General features: G+C 49.8%; 4 protein-coding genes and 2 non-coding genes across 9 annotated transcripts in view; 4 read left to right on the top strand and 2 right to left on the bottom strand.

The window, feature by feature from the left end:
- Positions 1 to 14,299, top strand: part of SUMF2 (sulfatase modifying factor 2) — a 221,877-nt gene extending 207,578 nt beyond the window's left edge. Inside the window, exons 1-9 of one of the 3 annotated variants that reach the window (XM_049803555.1) lie at positions 9,113 to 9,294; positions 9,676 to 9,832; positions 10,796 to 10,910; positions 11,516 to 11,560; positions 11,773 to 11,923; positions 12,478 to 12,533; positions 12,971 to 13,055; positions 13,568 to 13,733; positions 14,087 to 14,299. In XM_049803555.1, the coding sequence (XP_049659512.1) occupies positions 9,222 to 9,294; positions 9,676 to 9,832; positions 10,796 to 10,910; positions 11,516 to 11,560; positions 11,773 to 11,923; positions 12,478 to 12,533; positions 12,971 to 13,055; positions 13,568 to 13,733; positions 14,087 to 14,192 (954 nt within the window). In that variant the 5' untranslated portion in view covers positions 9,113 to 9,221 and the 3' untranslated portion in view covers positions 14,193 to 14,299. The other 2 variants (XM_049803557.1, XM_049803556.1) reach the window with 2 other exon arrangements.
- Positions 618 to 8,339, top strand: CCT6A (chaperonin containing TCP1 subunit 6A). Its single transcript, XM_049803554.1, has 14 exons — positions 618 to 812; positions 1,127 to 1,190; positions 2,737 to 2,871; positions 3,503 to 3,676; positions 3,837 to 3,940; positions 4,657 to 4,767; positions 5,311 to 5,470; positions 5,734 to 5,816; positions 6,214 to 6,310; positions 6,587 to 6,734; positions 7,046 to 7,179; positions 7,294 to 7,396; positions 7,723 to 7,795; positions 7,980 to 8,339. Exons 1-14 carry the CDS (start codon positions 679 to 681, stop codon positions 8,050 to 8,052), a joined length of 1,593 nt encoding a protein of 530 aa, XP_049659511.1. The 5' UTR covers positions 618 to 678; the 3' UTR covers positions 8,053 to 8,339.
- Positions 3,239 to 3,370, top strand: LOC126040123 (small nucleolar RNA SNORA22). The gene has a single exon (XR_007506543.1). It is a non-coding gene; the product is annotated as a small nucleolar RNA SNORA22 (small nucleolar RNA).
- Positions 4,376 to 4,509, top strand: LOC126040122 (small nucleolar RNA SNORA15). The gene has a single exon (XR_007506542.1). It is a non-coding gene; the product is annotated as a small nucleolar RNA SNORA15 (small nucleolar RNA).
- An 802-nt stretch (positions 14,300 to 15,101) lies between the features above and the next one.
- PHKG1 (phosphorylase kinase catalytic subunit gamma 1) lies at positions 15,102 to 22,968 on the bottom strand. 2 transcript variants are annotated; one of them, XM_049803548.1, is made up of 11 exons: positions 22,646 to 22,968; positions 20,719 to 20,783; positions 19,984 to 20,117; positions 19,518 to 19,693; positions 19,139 to 19,193; positions 18,446 to 18,511; positions 18,048 to 18,211; positions 17,400 to 17,490; positions 16,275 to 16,428; positions 16,062 to 16,187; positions 15,102 to 15,416 (listed from the first exon to the last, which is right to left on the bottom strand). In XM_049803548.1, exons 3-11 carry the CDS (start codon positions 20,064 to 20,066, stop codon positions 15,165 to 15,167), a joined length of 1,167 nt encoding a protein of 388 aa, XP_049659505.1. In that variant the 5' UTR covers positions 20,067 to 20,117; positions 20,719 to 20,783; positions 22,646 to 22,968; the 3' UTR covers positions 15,102 to 15,164. The 2 variants fall into 2 exon arrangements, with proteins under 2 accessions (XP_049659505.1, XP_049659506.1); XM_049803549.1 differs by lacking the exon at positions 20,719 to 20,783.
- Positions 22,969 to 24,256: 1,288 nt separating this feature from the next.
- CHCHD2 (coiled-coil-helix-coiled-coil-helix domain containing 2) lies at positions 24,257 to 26,843 on the bottom strand. The gene is made up of 4 exons (XM_049803550.1): positions 26,666 to 26,843; positions 25,884 to 26,130; positions 25,123 to 25,285; positions 24,257 to 24,572 (listed from the first exon to the last, which is right to left on the bottom strand). Exons 1-4 carry the CDS (start codon positions 26,713 to 26,715, stop codon positions 24,562 to 24,564), a joined length of 471 nt encoding a protein of 156 aa, XP_049659507.1. The 5' UTR covers positions 26,716 to 26,843; the 3' UTR covers positions 24,257 to 24,561.
- Between the last annotated feature and the right edge of the window lie 896 nt (positions 26,844 to 27,739).

Raw genomic sequence — 27,739 nt, 5'->3', positions numbered from 1 at the left:
TTTTCTTCCACAGGCCTCACGGGAATCCTCTGCGTGTCCTTGGGAGAGATCGTTCCCTGTGCCTAGAAAGCGTTGCGAAGGGTTCAGGCCCAGAACAGCCTGGGTGTGCAGGCCCCAGCAGCCCAGACAGCAGCCTCTGGATTAAGAGAAGACGAGTTTTGATTAACCTCAGCTCCAACTTTTTACCAAGAACCATTCTGATTATTAATCCTGTCTGCTTAACTATTAATTCTATCGATCTAATGTTAAATCACCGGGTTTAATTATTTATTCTCACAGTTCTACGAACCTGCCGGGGGGCGGCGGGGGGGTCTGTCACGGGAGCGGATGGGATTAACGACCGAGCGACCCTGCCCGTCCAAAGGCCTCGTTCACAGACCCGCCGGCCCCCGCCGCCCTCTCCCCCTCAGCGGCCCGCGCTCCCCAGTCACCACCGCGCCGGCGCCAGCCAACGGTGCCTCAGCGGCAGGGCGGGAGCGGGCCGGCAGAGCGACAGCCACCGCAGCCAATGGGAATGCGACCGGCTCGCCGGCGGGCCAATAGGCGCGCCAGCGCCCCGGAGTGTTCTAGAAGGGCCGGGCGGGGAGGCGTGGCCTGCTCCGTCCCCGCCCCTCGTCGCGGCGCTCGCCTCGCCCCTCCCGGCCCGGCCTAGGCCCAGCGCGGAGCGGAGAGGCGGCCATGGCGGTGAAGGCTCTCAACCCCAAGGCGGAGGTAGCCCGTGCTCAGGCCGCGCTGGCGGTGAACATCAGCGCGGCCCGCGGGCTCCAGGACGTGCTGAGGACCAACCTGGGCCCTAAGGGCACCATGAAGATGTGAGGAAACCTTCCGGCGCGGGTTTGGGGGGGAGGGGGGAGGCAGGCGCCTCAGCGCGCGGGCGGCCGTTACGGCCTGAGGGGAAGCGTGAGGGGAGAGGCCGGGGGGGGGGGGGGGGGGCTCGTGTGAGGCCGGGACGCCGTTCCTACCGCCGGCATACGGGGGAGGGGGGAACAAAGGCGGAGGCCGCCCGGCCGGGTGGGGCCGAATGAATAGAGAAGGAATCGGTGCGGGCCTACGGGCGGACACGTGTGGCGGGGCCGGGGAGCGGGGGGGGTGTGTGTGCTGATGACCCGCCTCATGTCGACCGCAGGCTGGTATCGGGGGCTGGAGACATCAAGCTGACCAAAGATGGCAACGTGCTGCTGCAGGAAATGGTGAGCTGGTTCTTGCTTTCGCGGGGGTGGGCATCTTGGGGGAGCCGGGGGTGGGGGGGCTTAGGCAGGAGCCTGCTGGTATTGGCCTTGAGTGCCTGTGGCGGAGGGGGGACCGCGTCCGCTACTGCCCTCGGCCTGTGTTTCTGTGGTATTTACCCCTGTGCGTTGAGGGCAAAATGTCCCTTGGGAGGAAGGTAAAGAAGTGCGTGCAGCATGGTGGACGTTGAAAGAATTTTGTGTGCTAATTTGGCAATTTAAAAGGAAACATGAACTGTTGAAATAATGGTATCGGCACTTTTGTCGCCTTTGGTTTTGCTTACGGAAAGCATTCTTCTGTCGTACTTGGAGCAGGCCTAAGACAGCAGAGTTCACCATGGGTGCGTGGCCTGGGAAGTGTTTAAGTCTGGGTGATGGATGCAGCTCATACTGCTTTTCCATCGCATCTGGAGTTGTATCAGTTTCCCCACCGTGGGGGTGAAGATTACACGAGGTGTGGTGCCATTCTGCTGCTGGCCCCACGGCGTCTCCCGTGCTGGGGGCCGACAGTGAGGCCGGGGCCACCGTGGGCCCTGGGTCCCAGGGCTGGTGGGTTGCAGTGTGCCCCTATCCCCTGGCTGAACATGGTCTGTTAGTACATATCGAGTATTACCCTCTACTAGCTGTCTGTTGTAATTCAGCGTAAAGTACTGAAGTTGATTTATACAGGGATCTGGCAGATGGGAAAAATCATTAAATCAGTTCTTACATGCTAGAGGAAGTACTTTAAAGGAAATAATGATAAAAAGCTAAACAACAGTATAAACAGTCCCCTTGGATTTTATCTCTCTAGTACAGTTACTAAGCACAACCTTTTCGGATGTGGACCTTGTTCTGTAGGTTTATAGGCTCCAACCTATGTTAAAATACTTTTCAGTCAGCCATTGGAGATGCTAAGTGATGCATGTGTTTCTTCTATTAAAAGGTTGACTTCTGTAAGGAACCTAAGGCCACGTGTGGTGGTTGTGAAGTTTGGCCAGGCAGACATGATGCTCCTAGCTGGAAAACCAATGTACTACTTAGCAGAGGAACTGGCAAGAAGCTAACTAATTGAATGTTCTTTAGTTTCGTAAGAGTGAGTAAAATAAACTGCCAAAGGAATAGCAGACCGGTTAGTGTATGTAGAGCACTGATCGTGCAGAGATTCATAAATTAGCCTAAACCTGCTGGTTTTAGTGCCAGTAACAGTCTAGTTGTGATGGTGCATCCTTTGCCTAAAGGAGAAAAGGGTTCTGTCAAGCTCATAATGAGTTGAGGACTAGTTTGGCTCTTGGTGCTCAACATTTTTGTGTATAGATGCATAATCTGAGGGGGGAAATAGCGTCACATGGATTGATTCAATCAACTTATTGTCAAAGTGACTGTTGTTGTTAATTGGTGTTACTTGTTGAAACCTGCTGAACTGACATGAATCACGAAAACATCAATATTTTGGTTAGCTGATTTCAGATTGCTTGCTTCCTGTACCAGTGCAGAAAGACTTACAGCTCAGCTTCTTATTTTTGTTTAGCAAATACAACACCCCACCGCCTCCTTGATAGCAAAAGTAGCAACAGCGCAAGATGACATCACTGGAGATGGTACCACTTCAAATGTCTTGATCATTGGAGAACTCCTAAAGCAGGCAGATCTCTATATTTCTGAGGTATGTATGCAGTATTTCTTTTATAGGTGGGCAAGTTAAAAATGTCGTCTGAGTCTATTCAGCTTTTTTTGTTTAACGCTTAATACTCATAAGTCAAACATGAAAATGAATATATTTCTGCTTAAAATGAGCGCATCACAGAAGTTTTAAAATGGGGAAAAAGCTGGAGAGTAGAACTTAAGACTTGTTCAAAATCAAAACCACTTATTGTGGGTACTGTAGCTTTTAATAATGCTTTGTCTGATACCTGCTGTTACTTCTGTTTGCTTTGTGTGAGTTAAAACGCTTTTTACTTGTATGTTAACAAGGAGATCCTCCCTGATGGTAGGTATTTTGGATATTGCAAGTTACAGAATAGGCGTTCATACTGCACAGTGAACACCCAAGTGTGCTTCGTAGTTCCCTTGGTTTCAATTCTGTGCTAGAATAATCTGTACTTTTCCTCTGCATTGAAGGGATTTGCATTCCTTTTATATGTATTCAGAAGGACAGTACATTTTCTTGTTTTTGTAGGGTGCATATTCCCTATGTTTTGACATTACATGGAATGTTGAAACAACAGGTTCTATTTGTGAAGAAGCACCGTTTTATCTTCTGTTGTCTAATGATTTCCCTTCTTTCCTTGCATTAGGGTTTGCACCCTAGAATAGTAGCAGAAGGATTTGAGATTGCAAAGGAAAAAGCACTTGAAGTTTTGGAGCAGGTCAAGGTAACCAAGGAAATGGACAGGGAGACCCTTATAGATGTTGCCAGAACATCCCTCCGTACTAAAGTTCATAAGGAGCTTGCTGACATCCTAACAGAGGTAAGTGTACATGTCTCTTCTGCCTCTTTTTGTGTGGCGAGATCCAGGTTCAAAGTGCTGTGATTATTACTTACATGAAGGGTGGATGGAAAGATGTGAGCTTGCACTTTGGAAGCCTAATGATCATTTGGGGGCTTTTTTTCTCTCCCCTCTATTCCAGGCTGTAGTTGATTCTGTTTTGACAGTCAGAAAACCAGATGAGCCTATTGACCTCCACATGGTAGAGATTATGGAGATGAAACACAAATCAGAAACTGACACAACGTAAGTAATGAGTATCCTTGAGCTTTAGTTTAATGGTGCCCTGATATTTGAGTAGTCTGTGGGGTTTTTTCTTTTTAGAAGAACTTGGGTGTCCTAAAGCTACCACCAGAAAAGTCATTAGGGAAGGGGTGAAAGAAAGGCAGAAATACAGATTTCAGCCATAAATTATTTAGACAGCAGAAGTTGTCCAGTCACTAAACTTGATTCCCTGACAAGAGATTTTTGAATAGTAAAGAGTAACACTGGCTTAGGCTTTTACCTAACAATGTCAAGTAATTACTTCTTTTTTTTTTTCCTTAGTAATAGTGTCTGTGGCTCAATTATGGTTTAGGCTCGTATCTGCTCATTAGAAGTATAAAAATAGCATTTGATTACTGGAAACTGGATTGTAGTCATCTAGTTGGGTATTCCATAGGCTTTATATTTACCTTGGTGGCATGGACGAATTCTGCACTAGCTTCCCTCAGTAGCTAATGCAGTCAGACACTATGCCAGAATAAATTCCTTTTTCACACTGATCGGTATGCTTTTTTTATGAGGATGGGCATGCCTTTGGAAGTGGGATACATAATCATTGTTTACTCCCAACAGAAGCGCACAGGCAGTTTGTGTTGGACCAGTTGCGCTGTGAATTGTCTTGACTACTCTGCACTTCCATGAAATGCGTATCTTCTGTGTATGTATGTTGACACACAAAATGGTTTTTAATCTTTCAGGCTGATTAGGGGGCTGGTTTTGGATCATGGTGCTCGTCATCCTGACATGAAGAAAAGAGTGGAAGATGCTTATGTTCTTACTTGTAATGTATCTCTAGAATATGAGAAAACGTAAGTACACAGCACAAGGTGAGGAGCAGAAAATGCTCCTGTCTAAAAAAACTTTTAATGAAGGTGTGCTTAAATAAGAACTGGAAGGACCACATAGACTCTTCTAGAGCAAGGCAGGTAGTGTAGAAGATGGAATGGAAGAGGCGATGCTCCTTCTGCAGCTCTTTTTTGGGAAAGGGAAGCTGGTGGCTGCAAAAATGTCTGAGAGGCAGAGCTTCGCAGTGGTTTTTACTTTGTTCTTTCATTGAAGAAAGGCTGGAAGCCCTTCCTTGGGCATAATTTTATATTGTAGAGTGAACATCTAAGTATACTTCAGGGTTCGCTCAGTTTTAAATGTGTGCCTTATTTCTTGCAGTGGAAAAGGTCTGAACTGGAAGGCAGGAACAGCTGTATGTTGCATGCTGGTTTGAGGGGTGGTATCTTGGTTTGTTTTGATTTCTTTACAATTTGCTGAGAAGATTGATTCCTTACGCTTAAGTTTATTTCTACAGCAGAGAGGATAGTTTGCTTACTGCTTTTGGGGGTTTTTTTTGTCTCCTTCAGAGAGGTGAGCTCTGGATTCTTCTATAAAAGTGCTGAAGAGAGAGAGAAGTTAGTGAAAGCAGAAAGAAAGTTCATTGAAGACAGAGTGAACAAAATCATAGACTTGAAAAGAAGAGTCTGTGGTGATTCAGATAAAGGATTTATTGTGATCAACCAGAAGGTGAGACGAAGAGTGTAACTAACTAGAAAAATTAATTTGAAACGTTGGCTTTCTCAGCAAACCGTGTGCCATTTGACTCGCTTTGTACAGTTCTTCAGACAGAAATAGCTAAATGTAGGCTGATGTGCTTTCAAATATATGCATAGAGTTCCTGCTTGAGATCTTTATTGAGCCCAGAGGAAGAAGTTACTCATTAGTGTCAGACAGAGAGAAGGTATTTTTAGCTTTTTCTTTATCCTGATGGTCACTTTCTTTGTTTCTAGGGAATTGACCCATTTTCCTTGGATGCACTTGCAAAAGAAGGAATAGTCGCTTTGCGGAGAGCTAAAAGGAGGAACATGGAAAGGTCAGTTCCTGGGGAGAGAAGAGGGTAAAATAACTTGCTCTTCCAAATTCAAACAGTGAGCTGAGTCTGGGTTGAATCCACCTGTAAGGACTTGCTCTAGAAAGCCCACTTCAATCTATCCAGCTCTTACTGGTGTAACTTAGGGTAGTTTGTACAAACCATAGAAGCATCAGTTCAGCACACTGGGTGGTGTAGGAACTTGAGCTATCAATATGCTTCAAATGTAGACACCTGTAGAGGAGACTTAATTCTACAAGCTTATTTTTGTGAACAGAAGCAAACTGTTCCAGGCCTAGGAACTGGGGTGTTCTGCATGCTGAAATACTACTGTTATGTCAGTGACTTCAGATTTTACTTAATATAAAGTAAGTGCTAAACTGTACACGTTCTCTCTCAGACTGACGCTTGCATGTGGCGGTACTGCCATGAACTCTGTGGAGGATCTCGCTCCTGACTGTCTGGGACACGCAGGGCTCGTCTACGAGTATACACTGGTAAGTACGACTGAGCTTTCAGCTGAAGGCAGGTTAAATATGCCTCACTTGATGCCAGCTTTTCTTTTGTCTTGCTGTCTGTGCGTGGATTTTTCTTCAGTGTTTTAAGAGCTATACTGGAAATTGAGAAAATGGAAATAAGGTTCTGCTGCTTCTCATAGCTTCTTGAAGTGCTGTTAGTCCAAAACTGAATCCAAAAGCGTCTGTTCATTTTTTTATGTGTATACATTGATTAAGTGAATGTATGACACAAACACATAACCCTGTTTTTTACAGGGTGAAGAGAAATACACCTTTATTGAGAAATGTGACAACCCCCGCTCTGTTACCCTGTTGATCAGGGGACCAAATAAGCATACACTAACGCAAATCAAGGATGCAGTAAGAGATGGTCTGCGTGCCGTTAAAAACGCTATTGAGGATGGTAAGTCTGCGCTCTGTTTAGTGATGTTAAGGATCTTCTGTTGAAATTCACTTCAAAATTAGTGAATTTTGCATCGGCTTCCTTGGTATCAGATGCAGTCGGACACCAAGCTGAGTGTATTTCAGTGCTTTTAGTTACTGTTTTTACACCTCGTATTTTACAAGTAGTTGATAACTGTGTAAGTACTTACCTGATCTGTACAAGCTGTCTTCTTAAGGATGAGGGAAGAGATCAAATGACACTAAAAATTAACTGTTTAAATTGGAATAGGTGCTTACTGTGAAGTCTCAGTATCAAGTTTTCCCTTGCAGGATGTGTGGTTCCAGGAGCAGGTGCACTAGAAGTGGCAGTAGCTAGTGCTCTTGTGAAGCATAAACCTAATGTAAAAGGAAGAGCCCAGCTTGGAGTTCAAGCTTTTGCTGATGCCCTGCTCATCATTCCTAAGGTATCAGGAACTCCTGAATAAAGTGGCCTTAAAGTACCCTGAGACCCATCGCTTTTTCTCCTGGAGGTCTCTTTTAATTAAAAAACATGAAATAATATCTCTGTTCTCTCAAAGGTTCTTGCTCAGAACTCTGGTTATGATCCCCAGGAAACACTAGTGAAGGTTCAGACAGAGCATGCAGAATTGGGGCAACTCACTGGAGTTGATCTGAACACTGGTGAGAATTTTATAACATAGTTTGTAACATAGCTCTAGTGAGAAACTGTCGTGACTCAGCTCCACGAGTAATAAAGTTGCTCTGAATGCAGAAAGCTGTACCTTTTTTCATAAAAAGCTATGCCAAATGCCTTGGCAAGTGTCCTGATGCTGCAGTCAGTCTTGGCATGCTGTAGTACTTCAATACATTCTGGTTAAGATTTTTGTGAAGATAAAGCACATGGTAACGCTGTTTTGGATGTAGCAAGTAGTATCAGATGTTAGCAAAAAGTCTTACTTGGAATTATGTGAGCTGGTAATTTAAAGACTGTTACACTTCTTTTGTAGGTGAGCCAATGGTAGCTGCAGCAGCGGGAATCTGGGATAATTATAATGTCAAAAAGCAACTGCTTCATTCCTGGTAAATGTTACAGTATTTTCACTTTCAATAGCAGTGGGTGTTTGGTCACTGAAATTGGTAGGGTAATATGGAATCGAGGGTTCCCACATAGAGGAAGCTGTCTTGAAAGGCAGAAATGAAGCCGAGTCTTCTTTGACCTATGTCAGAATGGCTAGTCTAACAATATTTATTTAATCTTTTCTAGCACGGTCATCGCTAGCAACATTCTCTTGGTGGATGAAATTATGCGAGCTGGAATGTCCTCTCTTAAAGGCTGAGTTGGATCTGCTCTTGTCGATGGTGGTCAGCTCCCGTCATGCCCCATGGAATGTCTTTAAGAAATCCACCCGAAGGCGCTCTTTTCTTAGCTGTAGTGGATTTTCTCAGCAATGGAAATTACTCTGCTGTAACGAGCAGCCCCTCTTTGTAAATGTGGCCACTCAAAAATGTTAGCAACTATTCAAATATTTGGCTCTAAAAGTCAGTTATTTATTTTTAATTTCACTGAAGTATACAACTGAAGTTGCTTTCCTTTTTACCCAATAAACCGTTATGTTCTGTGCTTTATGTGTGTTGATTATTTAAAACCTTACCTTCCTTGGGCCAAGGTCTTGGAACGTTCTGCTTGCCAGTCTTGTGGGCTACAGGCCTTCGTCTTGTGGTTTCTGTGTTACTGGTGGTAATACCTGCCCTGTCTGTGCGTCCCTGCTGCTGGGGGGGCTGTGGAAATACTGCTGGAGGGTCTGCTGTGGGAGTAGTGCGGGTTCAGAACTGGGATTTGTTCAGTCCCTCACAAAGCTGGATTAAGCCCATTGCTTCATAGTTTTGTACTTGTTTACAACTCAAACTGAATTACTCTGGAGTGGTTTGAAGTGCATCTTGAAAGACTTGTTCCGTGTTGTCATAACACGGTGGTAGATTTTTAACGCTGTTCCTGCTGCAGTAAAGCGTTTATGGACAAGGAGCGCTGCCAGATCCGGGCAGAACTGCGTCCTTAGCTCAGGGCTACCGCCAGGACGGGGTTGGGGGAGAAACAGGCTGCTGCCCTCCGAGAGGATTTTCCCTAATTTTCCCTACCTGTGTTTTGTTACGTTGACGGACGGGAGCCTCCTTCCCTAGTCCCAGCTGGCTGGCTGAATGACTCTTAAAAGCTAAAACCAAAAAAAACCCTCTTTTGCGTATGAAATACTTAACTGCCTCGGGGTGGGGTGGGGGGGCAGGTTTTGATCCCTTTCCTTAAAAAACCAAAACACCCGCTCGGCAACCGCGCAGCGCCCACGCGTGAACCCGCGGACCGGACCCGGGGAAAACCTTCCCCGCCCTCTCGTGGACGAAGGGCCCGGAAACACTTCCCTCCCTTCCCCGGCAGCTCTTCTGGGTCAAAACGGCGGCGGTTCCGGGCGCTTGATTGCCTTTCCCCTTCCCGGAGCGGGTGCCGCCGGCCGGCATGGCTGCGGGCGGAGCGGGGCTGGCTCTGCTGGCGTGCTGCTGGGCGCTGGGCAGCAGCCGCGCTCTGCGGGGTGAGGGCGGGAGCTGCTGCTGCTGCTGCTTTTGGCCGGGCCTTCTGCCTTGGCTCCTTGTAAGGGAAGCCGTAAAAATCCCTTTGCTTCGCCCTGCCTAGGTTCCCCTTTTTTTGTGCTAATAGTTTGAAGGAGCTGCCTTGCTGATTTCACCTGACTGGAGCCGTTCCTTTCCTAAGAGAGCCACTGAAAACGTGACTTTCAAGTATTTTAAGCATCTTAGCAAAAAAATGCAGACCTATACAAGCGCTACTCGTAGTCGCTTACCATATTGCACCCCCCTCTGGTATACAAAGTGACTTTCTGGCAAATAATGCATGCTGTCCTGCGCGGTCGTGTTCAAAAATGAAAAGTTCTCGTACTGAATTTCTTCACGTTTAGCTTTTGGAAAGGATGAAAACATGGTGCAGCTGCCTGGGGGAAAGTTTCAGATGGGATCCAGTTCCCTGGAGAAGAGGAATGAAGAAGGGCCTGTCAGGGAGGTGATGGTGAAGCCGTTTGCCGTCGACAAATATCCCGTCACAAACAGGGATTTCAGGTAAGAGCGAAGGTTTGGGTCCGCGTGGCTCACAGGGGCTCAGTAGCTCGGCCAGCCGCAGGGAGGACGCGGGCGTTGGTGCCGGGTCTTTTGGGGCTGGTTCCCAAGGTCTGAAAGCCAACGCTTGGATGCTCCCAGCAGTTTCATTAGAACAAAAAAAACGTGTCCGTCAGTAATAAATCACCTCTATGGCTGCAAGCTGAAGCATCTTACCAGTGTAGCTTGCAAACATGCTTCCTCTCCTCCCTTCTTTGTCTTCCCTTCCCTCCTTTCTCCTCCCTTTTCTCTTTTTTCCTTGCCAACATGCTTTTTTGTTTACTAATAGGGCTGTACTGCTTCAGATTTCAGGTTCCTATGGGTTCAATTTCCATTTGTAAACCCCGGACCACTCCATGTATTTTGTAGAAACCCTTGTAAAAAGCACTAATAAATCCAGTGGGGGAAAATGCCTTTATTTGCCTGGCTGAGCCTGTGTTGGTTAAAAAGAGCCAACACTTCCAGCGACACACGGTAATGGCAATTACTGCAACTTAGGTAACCGGGAAACAAATGGGACAGAAGCAGGGTGAGATTATTCAGCAGCACGTGACATTTTTTTGCATTTGGGGGACATTTAACTAACAGCAGCCATAGATTTTAATGGCTTTTAAGGGATTTTTGATCTGTGCAACTGTTCCATTTTGTGGAAGACCAGAGCGCAGGGTGAGTTTACCTGCACAGGTAATGTAAAAACTATCAGATCTGTGAACAGATGCAAATCAGACTGTCTCATCTGTTAAATCTGTATCAAACTGACTGGAGCTGTGCCGGGGAGGAGCTGGGACTCTCCACCGATGGGGTGTCTGTAGGTCGTGTACGTTTTGCCTTGCCCTGAACTTATTGCATGTGCAGATTGCTGTATTTGGTGGTGCGACTCTTGAAGAACTCTTACCCAGATGCCTGAGCGTGTTGTATTTATGCCAGGGAGTTTGTTAGAGAAAAGAAATACAAAACGGAAGCAGAAGCATTTGGCTGGAGCTTTGTCTTTGAGGATTTCGTATCCGAAGAGCTGAAAAAAAAAGTCACCCAAAAACTGGAGGTAAATCTAACTCCCATGAGGGATGAGTTTCAGTGATGATGATGGAGATGGTATTTCTGATCCCATCTCTGTCTGACCTCTCTGTTTTAAGTAAAAAAAAAAAAACAAACCAGGAGGGGAGACCCTTGCCGGTATTGCTTTTCCACTGAGTAGCAGCTGCCTCTCAGTGCAGAGCCTGGCCATTCTCAAGGGGGGGTTTCTTTAGTCTTGGGTTGTTTTGCTTTTGAAACTAACAGCAGGGTTGAGCCTGGGTTGATTTATGGTGCTCCTCTGTTTATATCTTCTCCAAACACTGTCAGACTGGACTCACGAGATGCTCCAGTAAGCTGGGAGAGAGCAAAGCACATTTCAAAGGTTTATTAATCAAACCTTAAAATAGAAAACTAAACAGCGTGGGCTTCTTGGTCTATTTTCACTTTTAAAAGCGAATGCCTCTACTCGTTGGAAAGTGCTATCAAAACGCCAGTGATAACCCAGCTCAAACTGCAGCATTTAACCATTTCCAGACTAACAAGCGCTCTTTCTTTACACACACTGCTCTAGGATGGTGTCGAGTTGGGGATGTTGCCAGTTCACCTTTAATCTGGTGTTGTTTCTTTTCCCAGTCTGCCCCTTGGTGGCTGCCTATCGAGAAGGCTTTTTGGCGACAGGTGAGTAAAAAAGTCGGGTGCGGTGAGTCCTCTCTGTGCTGGGCATGTGCATGTGTTAGGGTATGGTGAACCTTATCGACCGAAAATGGGGGAACAAAGAGCATTTCGGGTTGCTGGATGTTCCCTGCCTTGGCCTGTTCTGTCCTTTAGTCCCTTTTTAATTGAAAAGCTTATAAAATCAATTAAAATCTGTTTGATGCAATTTCTCCCAGCCCTCGGGTCCTGGCTCCGGCATAAAGGACAGGCTGGATTACCCGGTGCTGCACGTGAGCTGGAATGATGCGCAGGCATTCTGCGCCTGGAAAGGGAAGAGGCTCCTGGCAGAGGAGGAGTGGGAATTTGCTGCCAGGGGAGGACTGGAGCGTACGTACCACAAGCTCTGATCTTTTTCCAAACTGAGGCATTGAATAACGTTAGTTCCACCAGATTCAAACTTCCATCCAGGGACGTTTTCAGAGGTTAATCTGGGGGGCTGAACCACCTCTTTTGGCCTGGGACTCAAAATAATAATAATAATAATATAGGAAGAAGTGGCTTATCTATGGTCTTTATGTATCTTCCTACACAAAGCATTTCTGCCAGCTAAAAATACCATTTCTTTGGTGTGGGGCAAGGAGTGACCCACCTGTCCCCACGCACTGATGGTGGCATAAAGCAGCTGCTGGGATCACTGGGGGGACCGCAGGACTCCCTGGTGCAAGCAGTGGTTTGTAAATGGAAAGCTGTTGCTGATTCCCGTCTCTCCTCGCCTCCTTGGCAGTGTCTGTAGGGATTAGACCGACAAGCCCCGTTCATATAACCTGTCTTGGTGTCCTGAGCTGAGCAGAAAAGGACGGTCATAAAATCCTGGTTAAAAATAGGCAAATGCAGAGGCTGGAGTGACACAGGGGTAACGGGTATCTCTTCCTTTTTGGCAGAAAGGGTGTATCCCTGGGGAAACAAGTTTCAGCCGAACCGTACAAATCTGTGGCAGGTAAGATCGTAAAAATGATCCTGTCTACACTGAGCTCTTCTGAGGGTGGTGTTTAACCTGACCACAGAGTATGCGTGGCTATCTGAGCAAGCTGCGTGGTCCTGGGAAGCAATGCAGACTTACCTGCAGAGGACTGAAATTCAGCTCCTGGTGGGTTATCCCAAATACCCTTACAGCGAGCAAACTCAGCCCAGCTTCCCTGGGAAATCAGGATTTCAGTGCTTCCAAAAATTCATACATAAATTTGTCTGAAAAGGAGGTTGTCTTTGGAGAACTTTAGGTGGTTGATCTCCTCTCTTGGTCAGAAATGCTGCATAGAGTTAATTTACCACAATGAGTTATTTCCATTATTTAAGTGTAACACAGTCCTGTGAAGAGCAGGACTTCGCGTTGTCTCCGTGGTGGGTCTTTGCTCGGAGTGATCTTTCTTCCCACAGGGTGATTTCCCGAGGGTCGACACAGCTGAAGATGGTTATCACGGCGTCTCACCGGTGGCAGCGTTCCCTCCTCAGAACAACTATGGTACAGAGCAGGCATCCCCACCCTGGTTTTGCGAATGGCATCTGCTTCCTAAATTAACACTAATTATAAAATCCTGTAGTTGTGGCAGAGTTTCAGATGTGATGTGGGATCACGTCAGCATCTTGACAGAATAACGGAGCCCAGCAAAAGCACTGATGGTCGTTACTGATGTTGGCCGATGTGCACCTGGTGCACTTCAATGCACCAAACCATCCCCTGCTTTTAATTAGAAGTCAGTTATTTTGCAGTTCAGTGTGATTTACCTGAAAATCCTGAGCACGTTGTTTTGAGAGCAGCAGATGTCATGCCCTCGCACAGATACAAAACAATGAGACACATTAGAAGTCCAGTTGTAAACTGGGGCCTGGAGCTTCTGATTCCCAGTCCCACCATTAAACCACGCTCTTGCAGTGATGCTTTGAATGTCACACCCCCTCCCATACACCAAAGTGCTTCTGCAGCCTTTGCAAACGTGCTTTCATCATCCTGATGCCAACCCCTCCGTGTCTCAGGGCTCTACGACCTGCTGGGAAACACCTGGGAGTGGACCGCGTCCGAGTACCTGACTCCGGGGCTCTCATCCAGGCAGCACGCTCAGAACATGCGAGTCCTGAGAGGTGCCTCCTGGATTGACACTGCAGATGGGTCTGCAAATCATAAAGCTCGTGTTACTACCAGGTAGGTCTGGGCAATGCCCAGGCGCTGTTTTGCAGCGATTTCTTATTGCTTGGTCGTAGATGGAGGGGTGGTTATTTTAAAAGACATTTGTCTCTTCCTACTCAGTTTTTCTGAGAAGCAGTTAGGAAAACATACTGCAAATACTGCTAAAAAAATTCCTGCTATGAATACGTTCCTAATTGCTTCTCAAATAGTGTATTTTCCATCAATTATTTAGAATTAAATGCTTTTCTTGAAGTTATTCAAGGGAAGTGGAAGATGTTTCTGTTCTGTTACAGAGGGTCATGTTAAATGATATAAGCATTAACTAGGAAGAATCCCTAGTGTTGGGTCTCTTTTTTTTTCCCCGTGAGAATGGGGAACACACCAGACTCGGCCTCCGACAACCTCAGCTTCCGCTGCGCTGCTGACATCCCGCCTGTCATGGCTAAGAAAAGCCAGACCAAACCCGAGCTCTGAGGAGGTCACTCGGGAAGACCTGAAGGCATTTTCTCCTGTGGAGATGAACAAACAGTAACCCCCAGCAGTCACTTTCATTAAACCCAGTTTTAAAAATTAAAAATAAATCCTTTCAGCTAAAACTCCTTTCTGCACTGGGATGTCTGGGTACAAGCAATGATTGGGAATGGCAGGCAGGGTGGTTTGTCTTTAACGTCCTTTTTGGGTGGTAGGTATCACAGTTCTCCTTTCGGTGTCCCTTTTACATAAGCAAAGGGGTGCATGTGTGGGACGGGGCCACAGCTGCTCCGACCTCCAGCACCAGCCAGAGCAAGCAAACACCCACAGCCCCCCACGACCACTGGCATGGGGCTGCCATGAGGGGCAGCTGTGGGGGGGAAGCAATGGGGACACATCCGTGGAAGGGGGACTCGCACATCAGTCCCCACCTCCTTGGGAAGTTCCAGCTTCGTACCAGCCACCCAGCCTTCCCTGAAATGAAACAAGGCACCTTTATTGACCCTTAAAGAGTGACAAAATGACATGTGTCCTCATTTCTAAGTGCACGGATGACACAAACCAGTGACCCACCTCTCCCAGGTGTTAAACCAGCATAAAGGCTACAAACCAGCTGTACAGGAGCTCTGAGCATGTAGGTGGGTGAGGACACCCCTCCAGGCACTGCTTATCCCTCCTCCACCTGCGACTGCCCCAAAAGGGTCCTGCTCTGGTGCCCGGGCTGTGCCCAGGGCTGAGCCTTCCCCATCGGGAGCTGCAGCTGGTTACGGCTCTTTTAGAGGCAGCTTCTCCAAACCCATCCCTTACAGTAGGATAAATCCCGGGGGCAAATTGCAGCCATCTGCTGGGTTTGCATTTTCACCTGACCCAAGGCCAGCCGTATCTCTAAGAAAAAGCAAAAGGAATAGCCAGTTGGTTTTCAAATATTTTACTCGCCTTAATTCTGAGTAAACTCATCGGCTTACGCAGCAGCGATCAAAACAGCCCTTCCTCGGCTGCCAGGGTCAGCAAAATGGCCTTGCAGGTGTTCTCAAAGAGGGCAGCTCTGTTCTGCGCCTCTCCCTTCTTCACCCAGTGTCGGTAGGTCCTGAAGGCGCAGGCATCGATCAGCTTGCGGATGGGCTTCAGGGCGTACGGGTCCCGCACCACCAGCTCCCTGGTGACCGACTTGACCAGCCGGTACTGGTAGTAAATACGGACCGATGCCAGGACGGTCAGGCAGATCACCTGCAGCACAGGGGGAACAGGCTGGAATTCATGGCCAGTTCTACAATGGGACCGGATTGGCCCCAACACATTCCACGTAGCTGCTATCCATGTAGAGGAGTTGGGAGGGAGACCGGCTCCTGGCACAGGTATTTACTCCCATGTGAGCAGTACGGGCTTTTTCCAAGTGTGCCCTTAAGGTCAGAACTGCAGGTCAGTCCTAAATGTGTCACCTAATGCCACTTCAGGTACCTTTGCACTGCCCTAACGGCTGGCTATAGGGAAAGGAAAGGAAAGGATTCCTCTGTTTTATCAACTTGTGCATCATTTGATGCACCCATGTGATGTCAGCCTCATCAATTTCCCCTTAAAACTGATCTTTTTCAATGTCTTTTTTCGGGGGGGTGGGGAGAGGCAGGTTTTTCCCTCCTCTTATTGAATTCCCTTTTGTGAAAAAGCCCTTACAAAGTACCAGAAAGTAAGCACAATAGTGCTCGGAGAAGGGTCTCCACCCAGGCTGCAGCATCCTGCCAAAGCCCAGGTCCATCAGCCTTGCTGAACTCCCAGTTTCTCCCAGCTCAGCTGGAAAACCCATCCCACCACTTGACTCCTGCAGCTCCCAGGCTCAGGGTCGGGGTGCTGTGACACCCCCATACCCAACCTCACCTTGAATTTCCGGAAGGGGCTGAAGTGCCGGACCTCCTCCACGTCGTACTGCTGGAAGAAGGGGTGGGCCAGCGCCTCACCGGCTGTGTACCGCTGCTGTGGGTCCACCACCAGGAACCGGGAGATCTGCACAAGGGCACCGGATCAACCCAGGGTGTCCCAGGTATTTGCAAAACTCCCCTCCAAAAGGCTTTCCCATCCCCGAGCACCTACCAGGTCCTTGACGGTGTCCGAGCGGTCGTCCCACTCTGGGGACCCGAACTGGTAGTCCCCGTTCATGATCATCCGCAGCATCAGCATCTGCTTGCGGTGCCAGAAGGGAGGCGAGCCAGCCAGCAAGGTGTACATGATCACCCCGGTGCTCCACCTGCAGGCAGCCCAGCCAGACACTCCAGCCTCGGGTGGCACCCCAGGGGCACCCAGCCGGATCCGCGCCCCAAGGGTGGCTTGGTGCCTCCCCCCAGGCAGCACATGCGGAGCTACTATGTGGTTTTGCCTCCCTGGAAAACCAGGAGGAAACGGCCCTGTGCGGTGTCTGATGAGGGAGGCTGAGCTCGCTGCTGAGGCTCATTAGCCCTGATGGGTAATAGGGAGCAGGGGCTGCCCTGCTCTTGGGTAGGGGTTTGGGGTTTTTGAGTTCAGTTGATAGGGAGCTGCTCCCTGGATGCTGCAGGAGGAAGCTGAGTTGGAGGTATTTGCTTTCCTTGTTTTTTTATTGGGGTGTTTAGGGGAGGGAGAGGATGTGGGAGGGTGGGACATGGTGGTGCCAGCAAGGCTGGATGCTCTGGGGCTGTCTCAGCTCAGGCTGTGGTGTGCAAAGTGTCCTGGCATGGGAGTTAACATTTAAACTGAAAAGGGGCTGAAATGCCCCAGTGTGTTTCAAGTGGTTGGTTACAGCTCTGACCACTGCAGACCTGAGACCAGAGATAGTGGCAAAATCCCTGCAGGGCTCTGACAGGCTTTCCTGAGCTGGCTACTCTCTCAGGGGCTGCCTCAGGTTCACGTCTTGCTATGAGGTGTGTTTAAAAAGTCCCGTGTCTTGAAGCCCAGCCTGAGTTGATTTTTATGAACAGAAAGTGTTGCTTTCTCTCCTCCATAATAGGACAAAATGGGGACATGGGCTTGTCCCCAGGCAGCTTCTCCCCCAGCTCTGACCCAGAGCCCCCTGGTCACCAGGACAACCCCTCGCAGCCCCCGAGGTTGTCTTTTGGTGCATCATTTAATTCCTTCTGAACACTCAAATGGGTGTCCATCTGCACAACTCTTGCTGTGCCTTCAACCACGCATGTTTTGGGAGCAGCCCAAGGGGTGAGGCAGGAAGGCAGGAGTTTCACTCACATATCGACCTCCTTCCCGTAGCCTTGGTGCTCGTCATCCATGGAGCACTGCAGGATCTCCGGAGCCAGGTAGCCAGGCGTGCCGCAGATCTCTGTGAAGACAGGGCAGAGTATCCCCCTGAGACACCCAGGAGGGTTTGTGCCATCCCCACCACCCCCAAGCAAGTCAATGGGGGGGCCTGGATTCCAGGTGGGGTCTTTGCAGTGACTGTGCTCGCAGGGAATAACTGCAACTCGTGTGCATCTCGCTGGTGACTTTCCCTGGTGAATTACAGTGGCTAAAAAGTGAACGAAGAGAACACTGGGGATGCTGGTGGGAGGGGATGCCTGTTGTTGGATATGTGGCTCTTTGCAGGGTGGGATTTGGGAAAAGACTTTAAAGTTAAGCAGTAAATGGATGGGGTAGTGAGCATCAACTGGAGGAGAGAAGTGGAAAGAATAGGATGGTTTTCCTAACAGGCAGCAACTCTGTCATGGCAAGGAGTGTGGTGTGGAGGCCATGCACAAGTAGAAGGGCACCCCAAGCCAATAGGCACCAATTTGCACCCACAGCAGTGAGACTGGGCCAAAGGAGACAGTGGGGTTGGAGAGACTCCACCAACTTGCCATGGGCCAGCCCAGCATCACCCCTGCCTCACCGTGCTCCTACCTTTGAGCTTCTCATTCTCGTGCAGCTGGCAGGAAAAGCCAAAGTCCGTCAGCTTAATGTTCATGTCATCGTCCAGGAGGATGTTCTCCGGCTTCAGGTCCCGGTGGACGATGTTGATGGAGTGGAGGTACTGTATCACTTCCAACAGTGCACGCATGATCTTCCTGGGAATGGGTGACAGCATCTCTCCTAGCCCAAACGCCCACCAGCACCACATTCCCGGGGATAGGGACAGGAACAGGGACAGGGGCCGTGCAGCTCAGCCCCTATGTCTGAGCACAGGGGCTCAGCCCGGGGTGCTATTTTGCCTGTGGGTGCCATGCTGGCTGCAAGGTCATCCTTTGAACCCGTGCTCTGCTTTTGCAACATCATTTTTAGCCATCTGCATCTGGCCTTACCTGGTTTCCTTCTCGCTCAAGGTGACTTTCTCAGTGAGGTAGTCAAAGAGCTCCCCTCTCTTCATCCTGCACGTGAGAGGAAAAACGGAGGCAGGCAGTGGCTAAGCTGCAACAGCAAACTGGCCTCGAGCCCCTGGGGAGGATCACCCAGGGGTCGCCGCCCCTTAACAGCCCGGGGCACACGTTGCACAAAATCACAAGCCGACTTGTTCATAAAAAGGGGTAAAAATGTGTCTATATTGCTGCAAAACATCAGGCAAGAGGAGGAAAGGCTGTGCCCAGAGAGGGCAGGTTTCGGATGGGACAGGGACAGGGCTCTCCCTGTGCCATCCCCCTCTGCTGACGTCCATCGCGCTGCCCCAGCGTCAGGAGTCATGGCGTCATGCACACCCTGGTCCCGCTGGGCATATAAATAACCCGCAGGGATGCATGACAGCTCCCACCAAAGGTTAAGGGGAAACCTGAGCAGTGTTGAGCCGCTGATGGGGGGGAAACACTGCCGGTGGCAAGGCTGCGACAAGCTGGCTCACAGCAATCGAGATTTGTTTATATCTTAAGCAAGAGCTGGTCATCCCCCCACGTTGCGCTGTTTGGGCCATAAAAAGCTGAGACGAGTGTTGGCTAGTGGTCATCTGCAGAGCAGGAATAAGCTTGGGGAGATGGTGCTGGGGTGACAGGCAAGCTGGTACTTACAGGTCAAACACCAAGAAGAAGAAGGTGCTCGATTCATAGCTGTCCTTCAGCTGGACTGCAATAAAACGCAGGGGCTGTGAGCACAGTGTGTAGCATGTTCCCGTCCATTAATAGACTAAAAATTGCTGATCGAATTGCTAATTGAATTAACGAGGAGTTGATCTTCATTAGCGTTTTGGTTGGGAGACAGCCTGCGGCCCCACTGGCATGAGCGCAGAAGTAGAGCAAACGATGCTCTGAGCAGGCACCCTGCATCACGTTAGGGTCTTCAGAAGTCTGACCCTCCAAGGATATCACCCCAAAAACCCTTCCTGGGGACACCCTGAGGAATAAATTGGGCAGAAAACCCCCTTGCCCTGATGCTCAGAGCCTGACTTACTGACGTTGGGGTGGCCTGCGACTTTCCGGAGAATGTCGATCTCTTTGGCCGTGGCTTCTCGCAGTTCCTGCACCTCCTTGGGGGTTATGTTACCGGCTGTGATATCGATAATCTTCACGGCATATTCCTGCTGGGTTGTTTTGTGAATGCACCGACGGACAACACTGCTCACCCCCCTGCCAGGGACAACACAGACAAGATGGGGGTTTCCATTCCTCCCTGTCTAGCCCGACTTCACAGCCGTGCCATTGGCATCTGGGCTGGTTGGTATTTTCATGTATGAGTGGGTTTTGCTGTTACCCTGTCTTGGTGAGACAGAAGATTTTGAGCTGATGGAAAGTGCTGCTTCATGCTATTTTTAACCCCATGCTACTATGGGCCCTGTTCATATCAGATTCCTACGGGACGCTCTTCCTATCAGGTACTGGAGTGGGTGAAACAACAGTTTGCTGTAAACAAGCTTTACCTGCCCAAAACTTCCTTCGGCTCATATTTTTCATAAAACTCCTTGGATGAGCTCCAGTCTGGTAGTTCTTCTTCCTTGGTCATCTCTGGCTCTCGCCTGGTGGCACTCTGGGCTCGTCTGCCAGCAGAAAGGGGCTGCAAGGGGAAAAGAGCAAGGATGGGTGCTTGCTGCACCCAGGGCAGGAGCAGGGACCTGCTCCATCCCCGATCCCCCCCTCAAGGCAAAATCATGGAGCTGAAGGAGATAGGAGGATGAAGAGGAGAAGGAGGAGGAGGAGGATCCTGGACCACAGACCAAAGGGGATGTTTTGCTGGTTGAGGAAAGCACAGCTTTGCCCTTGGGACCCCACGGGGATCCCATTAAGAGGAGAAATCCCACTGGATCCCCCACAGCCTGGCTGGGGCCAAGGCTTTGGGAAGCGCTGCGGCACCTCAAAACCTTGTCCCTTCCTGCAGAACACCCACACCCAGCTCTCAGGGCATCACCCTCCAGCTCCTACCAAGTGCTAAGGGCTATGCCAAGCTTCCCCTTGTTCCTCTCACCTGGGAAAGCAATTTAATTTTTTTTTTGGAGACTCCCACTGGATTGCACGGGGAGAGCACTGGCGAGGGAGTCAAGGCACAGAGTAGCAAGGCGATGCTGGCACAGCAAGACCAAAGGTCCCTAGCAGCAAGAAACATCATCCCACGCTGACACCACCCAAAGACCCCTGCAAAGTACTGAAATCTGCCTTACCTTTTTTTTTCTTCTTTTTTTTCCTGATTATTTTTAAGACGACAAAGTTGTGCGGAACGGTTTGGCTGAGACCAAGAAAGAAAAAGCAGTGTTTAAAGTGAAGGGAAAAGGACTAAAGAGGGAAAATGGGCGGCAAGGGTCAATGAAGCAGCTTGGGGGGCTCGGCAGGTCAGGGTGCAGGCAGGGGACTGGGTGTCTGAGGACAGCCAGCGCTATGTGGGGTCAGGCAGGGCTGAGCCAGCCTGAGGATAGCAAGTAACTGAGCTTCCTCGGCCACACGCGTACAGCTGCCAGCAGCCTCCAAAACTTCTGAAAGGCTTTTGTCCCATTTCTTTTTTCCTGTTTGGTTTTTGGGTTTTTTTTTTTGGCGGGGGGCGGGGGTGGTATGTGCTGCCATTGATGGAGTAGTATTACAGTATTTTGATAAAGGGGGGGGGAAATAATCACTAGTTCTGATCCCTAATTTTCACTGGTGTTTCCCTTTAAGCCCTGGGAACTGGATGTCCTCAGCTTGTTCCTGCACCCGGCATTGCTGAAATCCCAATTGTCCAGGTCCAGCTCCTCCACAAGTGTACAGGGAAACCAAGCAGTTAGTGTGGAAAGCAGCTCTTATAAGCTTGTGCAGCAAAATTGTCACTTTAGGGTAACAGTTTGTTGCTGGGGGAGAGACAGCAGGTGGGTAGGAGAGCCCTGATACTGCAAGTTTTCCTTTGCCCTTCTCTCTGAGGTGGCAACAACTCTGCCAGAACCTTCCCAGGCAGGTTTGCATCTCTAAGTACATTTAAATCTTATTATCAAAGCGTATCCGTCCTGACCTGGTTATAAGGACTGATGCTGTGTCTTGGGTGCCTGTCCACTGCTGCTGCTGGGAGGGATGTCTAATGAGGGCTTGGAGCATTTCTAAACAGCCACGAGTTTGATTTAATTTATAAAATTTTAGCTGTTGGAAATATTGCGAGCAATGCTGAACCAAGTCAGGGCTGAAATTATAAATGAGAGGCAGGATCAGGGAGCAGGGGAGAAAAAAATATCTCTGAGGTGGGGGAGAACCAACAACTTTGATTTTTTTTTTTTTTTTTTTTTTTTTTTTTTTTAAGCTGAAAATCAAAGTCCTGGGGGTTGGTGTTGAAGGGCTGGAGGCTGGGGAGCATCTGCAGAGCGCTGCCAGGAGAAGCCCAGGGTCTGTGCACCTTCTTCTGGGAGGAAAGAGCCCAGGAGTTTGTTTAAAACCTCCTGCTATTATACAAGCAGCCGGTACAGAACACTAACAGGGTAAGCCGGTTTTATTTTCAGAGCTGTAGGAGCTCCATGGGAGTGCAAGGGGAGGACAAAAAGGGGGGTCAGGGGGGAAAAAAGGGGGTCGGGATGAGGGGGAAGAAGTTTCTGTCTTGAGGCAGAGATGGAGGAATCCTAACGGAGCCGGCGCTGGACATTGCCACCCGGCATATGCCCGGCCCGCTGCTGTGAAACAAGGCTTTAAATGTTTGCCTTGCTAAATATTCTATAACATGCAAGCATTTATTGAGATCAATTGGGAAAACCCAAGCTAAAGTCAGCTTTTAAGGCAGCACGGCAGTGCCCCCCCCCCCCCCCCCCGCCTCGCCCAGGCCCCCTGCCTCGCAGCAGCCCCCACAGCCCCCCGGAGAACCCCAACTCCCCCCCACCCCCCGAGGGTGTTTCTGCCCCAAAACCTCCCGCTTCAGCGAGGGCAAGCGAGCAAGGAGACGCTGCAGCCCCCGGGGAACCAGGCGTGCTTAGCAAATAAGAGAAAAAAAAAAACAAAAACGCTTAAAGTAACACCGAAAGCAAGCTTTCTGAGGTAACTACTCCGCAACCCTCCCCGCCCCTAAAGCACCGTCTCCTGAAGCCGGTTTCCTTCCCTAAAAAAAAAGGGTTTCCCGGCTGGACGCCTCGCCGCCGGCCTCACCTCACTGCAGGCAGCCTGGGTCCGCCGATCGCCCCCTCACACGCACGGACAAACCCACCCCCACACCCCCACCTCAACGTCCCCCGGGCCTCGGGCGGGCGAAGGGCAGCGGCCGGGGTGGGCCCAAGGCCTGGGCGCTGCCGCCCGCTGTCCCCCCTCAGGGCAGCCCGCCGCCGCCGAGCCAAAAATAAAGCGTTGGCAGGCGCGTTGGGCCGCGGCTGGAAGGGAGGGAAGGGGCTCTGCGGCTGGGGGGGGGGGTGGGCGATGAGGGTCGGGAAAGGCCGTCACCCCCCGTCCTCTCCCCTCCTCGGGGAAGGGAGAGGAGCCGCCGGCCGCCGCTGAGGGGAGCGGAAGAGCGGCGGAGGTTCGGGGACTGCCTCCGGCGGGCCGCCGGCCTTAACCCTTCCCTGCGCGGCGTTTTAGGGATGTCTGCTGGGAACCGGGCACCAGCCCGGTGCAGGCGTTTCTGGCCCAAACTGGGTGGTGTCTGGGTTTTTTTTTTTTTTTTTTTTCTTCTTTTCACCGGGACGGTGAAACACCTGGGAACTGGGACGTGAGGTCGATCAGCAGAAGCGAAGCTTCTGGGGTCACCAGGAGGGGCGGTCGTGTCCTCGTCCCCCACGTCTGAGGTAACCCTTCCCCTTTTTTAATACCGATTTTATGTTTTCACTTCCAGGAACTGCAGATCAGAGGCGAAAGGCTTTGAGGAACAGGCAGAACAGCGTAAAAAGCAGCTCAGGAAAAACAGGTCATGCTACGGAAGTATTTTTAACAGGAATCGCCCTTTTGGGTGCGAGGTTATTCGCACAGCTCCCCGGTACTCCAGTCCTCCCTTCGCGGTGCAGGGCTTACAACAGAGCTGAAGCGCAGGAGGCCGTTTCTCTCCGCAGGCTCCAGGGATTTTAGCAGGGCATGAGCTGGCTGCTCCCTCTGATGGAAAAACGGGGGTCTGCACTTGCATCCGTAAATACTTGTTGAATGGAGATCGATTTTTTTTTTTTTTTCCCTTCATGTTGCAGCAGGAGCTTTGTCACTTGCCCAAGGCCACACCACCCACAGGCAGCTGGGCCACCTTCTCATGTTTCGGTCCACAGCTCCTGCCACAAGATGGGGGAAGAAAAAACCTACAGCCTCATCCTGTGGAACTGGAAACTGTATGTCTGATCTAAGACTGTATGATCTTAGAAGCATACAGCTGCTTGATAGCACACAGGCTTGCTCAGGTAATGGCCTACCACTGAGATTCTCTGAGCAGAGGGAAGATATTTCTCAGAATCTCCTGAATCTGAAGATAGAACTTGTTTTTAAAAGTACACTAGGATGCCCTCAGGGAACCAAGACCTGCTGCATGCACAGTAGCGTGGAGTCAGACACGGCCTGCCTTGTCACTCCCTATTTCAGTCAGCAGAAGTTGCCTGTGGGGTTCAAATGCTGAAGTAGGAGATGTCTGGCAAGCACAGCTAACCGCTGAGCTACCAGCGGTGCTGAACTCCTGCAGCTCCAGCCCTTCAGGCACCATTGCTGGCAAGCAGACAGAAGCCTGCCAAAATCAGGTCTCACCTGCTCACCCTTGAGACTGAACTCCCAAGCCCACTAAAGCAAGGAACTTCTAGAGAGAGGAGTTTATTTATACACCATAACACTTACACTCAACACAACAATCAGCAAACCAGTTAACCCAAATTAGCTCATTCCACTTTATTGTTCATTCTTCCATTTTGTGCTAAATTAATTTGCGGCTGTAAGTTGTATCACATCTGTAGCAGCTATGGCAGCAATCAAGCCACAGGGAGGACGACAGTGTGGATCTATGAACTAACAACGTATCAGACAGCTTTAGACTTTATTACTGAAGCTTTTTTTCATTCATAGGTCAGTTCTTGTAAGATGGTCTTCAGCAACCTTGTTCTGAAGGCTTAGGCTAAACCTGAAAGGTAAGAAGTTATCACAGTTAATTGCACGAAGTTTTGAATCCCTAAATGGCAGGTGGTCTTCCTTGCTATACATAAGGCAGACAGACGTATGTTTGGGTATTCCCTCTCCCCTCATCTCTTTGCTGGGGCACGTTGAACTGCAGACTCCCGCAGCGCGCACCTGGGCACCAGTGTTCTGCAGTCTCCTTTCTCCCAGGTCAGGATGGTTTGTCAGTTGTGCTGAACAGGCACTTGCTACAGGCCAGCAATGCTACACTGATTCTCCAAGCATGCTGTCACCAGCCTCCTAAAGAGTTAGCTTCAATCCATGTGCCAGCACAGAAGCTTCAGGACTTCATACTCTCTCCACCCCATCACCTCCAGCTACATGTACGGGACCAAAACAGGAAGCCAAACAGAACAACAGCTTGCTTTAACTGACTTTGGTGTATGTGGTCTGTATCAATCCCCATTCTTTACTGTATGGATTGAAAAAAAACCCAGGATATTCCCGTGATAATTTTACTGATTAGCTCATTTAGTCTGATAGCACTGTCTACTTACCATTAGCAAACCTGCACTGCTTCAGTACTTCACTGAAGCCCTCGCACAGCTTGAGGTCAGTCTGGTTCTGCGCACACTCCAGGAATTGTTTCATTTCGTACTGGCAAGGAGCAAACTGCGACTGCTGCTGCTGCTGGTAGGCAGGCTGAGCTGCCTGCGGCTCCTGAAATGGCAGACACCTCTGTAAGCACCCTTTCAACAGCTCCAGCCTATGGAGCCAATCCACCCCAAGCACTGCTTGCTGTGTGTTCCTTCCCTGCGTTTTAGTTAAAATGTTGTGTTACTTTTTAAATGGAAAACAAATAATGGGCTGAAGTACAAAATAAGTTTCCAGCAGCGGCATGACACATTCTGAACAGTTTTGTAAGTTATAAACACTTGAGTAACTTTAGATACACTCGGATAACTCTGGATAGCATCTGGGCAAGGTAACAGCATTATTTTCATGTTTGCACAGCACAAAAATGTATTTCAATAGATCTTACCATCACCAGACCTGGAACATTCAGAGGGGTACTACAGTAGGAAAAACAACACTGATACCCTACCACAAGCATGTATCACTCATGCATCCCTTTGCACTACTTTTAAGATACTCATGGTGATTGTGCTAGCTACCTTGGAGACTGAATCACTACAGTTACCCCAGCTTTCCCAGCCATGATTTGTGTGGTCTTTATGTCTATAGCAATTACATCAGCCCACAATGTCCCAAGTTAACTGTGCCTCATCAGCTGGCATCCATTTGGGCTCTCTCTTACCTGATAAGTAATATCAGGCCTTGCAGCTTCAGAGCCGCTTCCTCCACCAAATCCTCCCGTAAGCGCATGACCTATGGTATGGCCTACAGCAGAGCCTACAGCAACTCCAGCAGCAGTTGTAGCCATCTGTGCCATCAGACCAGGCTGCTTCGGTGCAGGAGCAGCCACAGCAGAAGCCGGTGCCGCTGCTGGCACAGGCGCCCGAGCAGCAGGCGCTGGCGATGCAGCTCTCATTTGTGGTGCCCGACTGCAAGGACATAAGAGAAATAGGACATCATCACTCCAAACTTACACGGGGCAGAGGCCACCTAGTTGCAATTCCTCCTTGTTACACCCTTCACGTTGATGTCAGGAACAAAACGTTCTGGAGAGTGATTTATGCACAATAGGGTAAAGTTTACAGGCTGCTTTTTGGCTGTGTTTTAAAGACTAGCTGCACATCCACAACCCAAAGGACTGCTCTATTTTTAGGGAAATGACATAGATCCCAGAAGGGGCCGATTAAATAGGACCTTAATGCTCAGGCACTGGACGGCCAGGCCCTGCCGCCGAGCAAGCGCTGAGGAGATCCACTTCCATCCCCGCAAAGCGCCTAACCCCGCTCCGCTAACCGACCTGAAAGCAGCCGGGCCACACACACCCCATCCCCATTCCCGTTAACCCCCATCCCGGTGCGCCACCCAACCTCGGAATGGCGGAAAGGCCTTTGCGGCCTGCGGCCTACACGGGGGCGGGGAAGAAGAAGAAAAGGAAGAGGAAGGAAGAAGCCCAGCGGCCCTCACCTGGCGGGGGGCGCCACGCGGGACGTGCGGCTCCGGCCGCCCCTCGGCATCGCGGCGGGGGAGACGAGGTTCGGTGAGCTGAGGTGAGCTGAGGAGAAGCGAGAGGACGCGGCCTCACACCGGCCGCCGCCTCTGAAGGTCACCCGACACCCGCCGCGCGCGCCTGCGTCACTGCCGTAACGCCGCGCGGGGGTGAGGTGGGGTGGGGAGGGGAGGCGGGGCTCACGCCGGCCCCGCCCCCTCCGTCGCCCGCCTGAGGCGCTGCCCCGGAGCGGGAAACGGGGGTGTGAGGGAGGGATGGCGGCGGGTCCGGCTGTGAAAATAAAAAACACTTAAATAGCGTTTAAACGCGCGCCTGCCCTGTTGAGGATCGCCGTCTCTGGAGAAGTCCAGAGGTGGCACGCGCGTCCCCGTGAAGGAGCCTCCAAAAGCCCTTCCGCCTCTCACGGGATTGCTGAGTTTCCCCCAAAAGTCTGGGGTTTATCGCCAACCGCCCCAAAAAAGAGCGAGGGCACCCCCTGCCCCCCTCCGCCACATGCACAAGAGCATCGGTACAGGCTGGTACGCACTTCCTGGGTTTGCCTTTCAAAACGCTGTCCATATTTTGAGGGATGTCTTCTTAAAATTTATTGATTAATTAATTAATTAATTAATTAGTCGCTGTATTAATTTTATACACAGCAGCTCTAACATGGGGTACGACATGACAGCACCATGTTTGCCGGTGGCTCCAGCAAGGCCTGACCCCCTCTTGTGTGGGTTGAAGGGTCTGCACACCTGAATCAGGGTTTGGAAGGTGGCTGCTTTTATTTTAAAAAAAAAAAAAAAAAAAAAGGCTGGGAAGTTTGGAGGCAAGTGCTTGAAGATGGCTTGAAAAGCGGTACTGCATAGTCTACGGAGGGGAACACAATAAAAAAAAGCAAATGGAAGAGAATACATGAAAGTCAGGCCTTTTACTGTGTAGTCATGATACTGGATCTAGAGCTGTTACAGTAAAGTGAAGGAATGGCACAGCACTTACTTTGTTAAATAGAGGGAGTTTTTTAGACAAAACACAAATGATTTCTGGAATAT

The sequence above is a fragment of the Accipiter gentilis genome, chromosome 6, assembly GCF_929443795.1.
Source record: "Accipiter gentilis chromosome 6, bAccGen1.1, whole genome shotgun sequence".
Lineage (NCBI taxonomy): Eukaryota > Metazoa > Chordata > Aves > Accipitriformes > Accipitridae > Astur > Astur gentilis.
The sequence above is the reverse complement of the archived record's forward strand: the minus strand, read 5'-3'. Positions and strand labels throughout refer to the sequence as shown.

What these genes read in the sequence shown, in the direction of transcription:
- CCT6A (XM_049803554.1), top strand. Translation starts at nt 679, where the DNA reads ATGGCGGTGAAGGCTCTCAACCCCAAGGCGGAGGTAGCCCGTGCTCAG. An exon ending in TTATTGTGATCAACCAGAAG is followed by an intron (nt 5,471 to 5,733) that starts GTGAGACGAAGA and finishes CTTTGTTTCTAG; the next exon opens with GGAATTGACCCATTTTCCTT. An exon ending in AAAAGGAGGAACATGGAAAG is followed by an intron (nt 5,817 to 6,213) that starts GTCAGTTCCTGG and finishes GTTCTCTCTCAG; the next exon opens with ACTGACGCTTGCATGTGGCG.
- CHCHD2 (XM_049803550.1), bottom strand. Translation starts at nt 26,715, where the DNA reads ATGCCGAGGGGCGGCCGGAGCCGCACGTCCCGCGTGGCGCCCCCCGCC. An exon ending in CGCGTGGCGCCCCCCGCCAG is followed by an intron (nt 26,131 to 26,665) that starts GTGAGGGCCGCT and finishes ATGTCCTTGCAG; the next exon opens with TCGGGCACCACAAATGAGAG. An exon ending in GGCCTGATATTACTTATCAG is followed by an intron (nt 25,286 to 25,883) that starts GTAAGAGAGAGC and finishes CTGCCATTTCAG; the next exon opens with GAGCCGCAGGCAGCTCAGCC.
- PHKG1 (XM_049803548.1), bottom strand. Translation starts at nt 20,066, where the DNA reads ATGACCAAGGAAGAAGAACTACCAGACTGGAGCTCATCCAAGGAGTTT. An exon ending in CCGAAGGAAGTTTTGGGCAG is followed by an intron (nt 19,694 to 19,983) that starts GTAAAGCTTGTT and finishes TGTCCCTGGCAG; the next exon opens with GGGGGTGAGCAGTGTTGTCC. An exon ending in TACGGGAAGGAGGTCGATAT is followed by an intron (nt 16,429 to 17,399) that starts GTGAGTGAAACT and finishes GGCTGCCTGCAG; the next exon opens with GTGGAGCACCGGGGTGATCA.